The sequence below is a fragment of the Morone saxatilis genome, unplaced genomic scaffold, assembly GCF_004916995.1.
Source record: "Morone saxatilis isolate NCDOM2014 unplaced genomic scaffold, NCSU_SB_2.0 Contig2, whole genome shotgun sequence".
In the NCBI taxonomy this organism is placed as follows: Eukaryota; Metazoa; Chordata; class Actinopteri; family Moronidae; genus Morone; species Morone saxatilis.
Window position 1 is genome coordinate 20,217,941 of NW_023339762.1, and position 3,138 is coordinate 20,221,078.

The 3,138-nt window shown below is 35.8% G+C and overlaps 1 protein-coding gene across 1 annotated transcript in view; it reads right to left on the bottom strand.

Annotated features, from left to right (window-relative positions):
* Nucleotides 1-298: 298 nt before the first annotated feature.
* rhcgb (Rh family, C glycoprotein b) overlaps nucleotides 299-3,138 on the bottom strand; it is a gene marked incomplete in the record, with an annotated part of 9,474 nt that continues 6,634 nt past the window's right edge. Inside the window, 4 exon segments of the mRNA XM_035664278.1 lie at nucleotides 299-1,487; nucleotides 2,136-2,203; nucleotides 2,826-2,899; nucleotides 3,075-3,138. Of these exon segments, the coding sequence (XP_035520171.1) occupies nucleotides 1,454-1,487; nucleotides 2,136-2,203; nucleotides 2,826-2,899; nucleotides 3,075-3,138 (240 nt within the window).

Sequence of the window (3,138 nt, forward strand, 5' to 3'; positions counted from 1 at the left end):
TTTCCAAATGATTGACTCCAGCATGTGTGTGCAGCCCTGTCAGTGACCTTGCCCTTTTGCTACCCTTTGACCCGAGGACATGATGAGGCTGAGTTTGCTTCTGGTCACCACAGTGTCCCGAGAGAGCAATAAGGGTGTGACTTTTACCCTGAGTCTGACCCCGCTGGAGAGGGGACAACAAAGGGTCACATAAATGAGGGAAACACATTACATCTCAAGTTTTTTATTGATTAATCTCAAATTTAAAGGTATTTTTAAGTGGTTAAAGGTATTGAATTACACAAAAATAGACTTAAAATATATCATGTAATTATGATGCTTTATTAATAATTCATTCCTCATTTGCAAAATTACATTACCATTAACAAACTTCACTTTTCAAAACAGCATGACATACATATTCTATTGTGTACAACATCTAAATGTACAAACAGAGTATCAGCATTTGACAAAACCATACATTTTCAGATCAGTAATGTGAATAAAATATCTTCTACACTTTAACCTCCTTATTTAGTATTTAGAAGAGATACATGAATATTTAATAAATGGTTTATAATACAACACAGCAGATATAGAATATGCATTCATAGGACATAGTAAGTTATAACTGTTGACAAATACTGTATATTAATAACACTTTAAAATATCCTTTTGTACTGAAAATTGCATGCTGTATATACCATTTATTAAGTGTTTATGTAGTGCTTCTAAATGCAAAATGCTAACTGGTAAATAACTGAGTGTAAAAGTTATCTATGAAGACACACAAAATCATTTAAATTCTGTTTTAATGCAGATGAAGATTCAACTATATGCAAATTAACATGCAGCAATTTAAACTGACAGCATAAACTTGCCCAAAAGTCTTAACATTGTATCTGCAGTCGGTCACACAGAGAGAAAAACATTTACATCATGAAAAACTAAGATTTGAAAGCTCCAGTGGAAAATACTTTCAAATTTCTCTCACAATCACTTAAAGGAACTGTGGTAATGTTCTCACCGTCACATTTCAGTTGGGTACTGATCCATTACATCTTGTTTTATGTGAAACGACATAAAAATTCTGCAGTTTTTCTAAGTAAATGTACCTGTCTCTGTGTCGAAATGAGGCAAATCACTCCACCTGTACTGAGATAATGGCACTCATTTAACAGATTTAATAAAAACTATTGGAATATTAATTGATTTAAACTGAAAATAAATATCTATAATATAAAACAGAAAAGATCTTATTCCACTTGCAGTTTTCACTTCAAAGAAACAAACAAAAAAAGATTTTAAGACTTAATTCTAGGCTACAACACCCAGTTAACAGACTGAAAAATAACTGCTTTTGATTGGTGGGGAATAATTGTATGAAATGAATATTTCTGCCAGGAGGAGAGTGAAAGGAACAAACAGGCCATGTGTGATAAAGAAATAGCTCCCTGAGGATCCAGGCCTAGCGTCAGTTCTGCTCCATGGTGAAATTTGACTCCGCTCTGAAAAAAAAAAAATAATAATAATAATAATTTTGTTAATAACAATGACACTAAGGAAAGTTGTAGCTCACACTATACATTTAAAATATCAATATATTTTCAAATTATCTTCTTCTGCGGCCTCATTACTTTGAAAAAACATCTTATTTATTGAGATTTGGTCAGTAGATGTTCCAGTTTTTTTTTCCAAATAGTATAATTTTTATTTCCACAGTAACCATGATTTCTGTTGCACAACTTCAAGGTCACTTTGAAGAGCTGCACATGTCTTGCTGTGAAGAACCCCTATCAATAAACATCACAGGTGAGTTTCACCTGGAAGCACAGAGCACGTCAGCATTTCATAATCAAGCCCACACTGAGTGACGGCACAGGCCTTCTGCGGTGGCGGCGCCATTCTATCTGTAGCCGCATCCTGATCGTGTGTTCATACTGTATCCAACACTATGGATAGATATTCCCAATAAAGGGCAGGCATTACAATGAGCCACATAGTCTTTACAGATTTGTATCTGCTGCCACCAAGAGGACACTGAATGAATTACATTCACAACAACAAAGGCACTACCTGCATGGTTTGTTTGGTGTGGGAATAGCATAGCTCCATGACCAGAACACTGTCGTCAGATAAACTAAAAGGACACTTACACATCTTTGTTCCGCATGTGGTTGTTGTATTGAAGGACTGGTGGGACGGTCTCTTCATCATCAGGAACCTGTGAATAATTAGTTTTAACATAATGATTCAGGGGGAGAATAATAACCACACAATCAACCAACAACAATATCACGCTATGTGCACTAATGCCATAAAATGGAAAATTATGTGTTATGTAACACATTAAGTGTTTCTTTGTAAATAGAGGTGGCTGAAGGGCAGAAGGCCATTTACTAAAGTATATAATCAGTGGAAACAGCCTCAGGGTAAGGAACACAAATCAGTTAAATGTTTCCAAAGAAGAATAGCAAAACAAACTAAAAGTAGTAGTAGTCTAGCCTCTAAATCAGTGTTTGATTTCATAACTTTACAGATACGATCTTTTGAGTATCTCTTGTAAAGCGTCACAGCTGGACTCCTGATTGGATTGTCACAAAAAGCTATGGTCACACATACGCAAATGCAGACTACTACTTTCCAACTACAACTTCCCAAATGGTTCTGTGTAACAAACCATCTGGCGCAGTCAGGTCAGTGTCGCCACATTTATAAAAAAAACGTACTGTATGTAATTTTTAAGATATTGTTATTATTTCTGTGGGATAAATTGTGACTTGATATTGACATCCCTGTGTAAAATTGTAAAAACCTCTTTATGGCTGTAAAGAGTCGTCTCTCACCTCCCAGTAGCACTCGTCATCAAAACAATTGTCATCAGCAGCATCTCCCCAGATAGGTAATCTTAAAATACAACCTGAGAACAATAGAAATAAAGTCATTATCCCAACGCACAGTCCCTCATCCACTGAGTGTTAACACACCCATCTTATTCCAACACAGTACAGCTGCATTTCTTTACATACATATTGTATATTTTCAGTTATATGATCAAACTGAATAGATGATTGGTTGCAGGGATTATTCCTTACCAACAATGATGCCTCCGCCTACACCAAAGCAGATAGCCACACAAAGGCCTGCAGCCTGGTGACC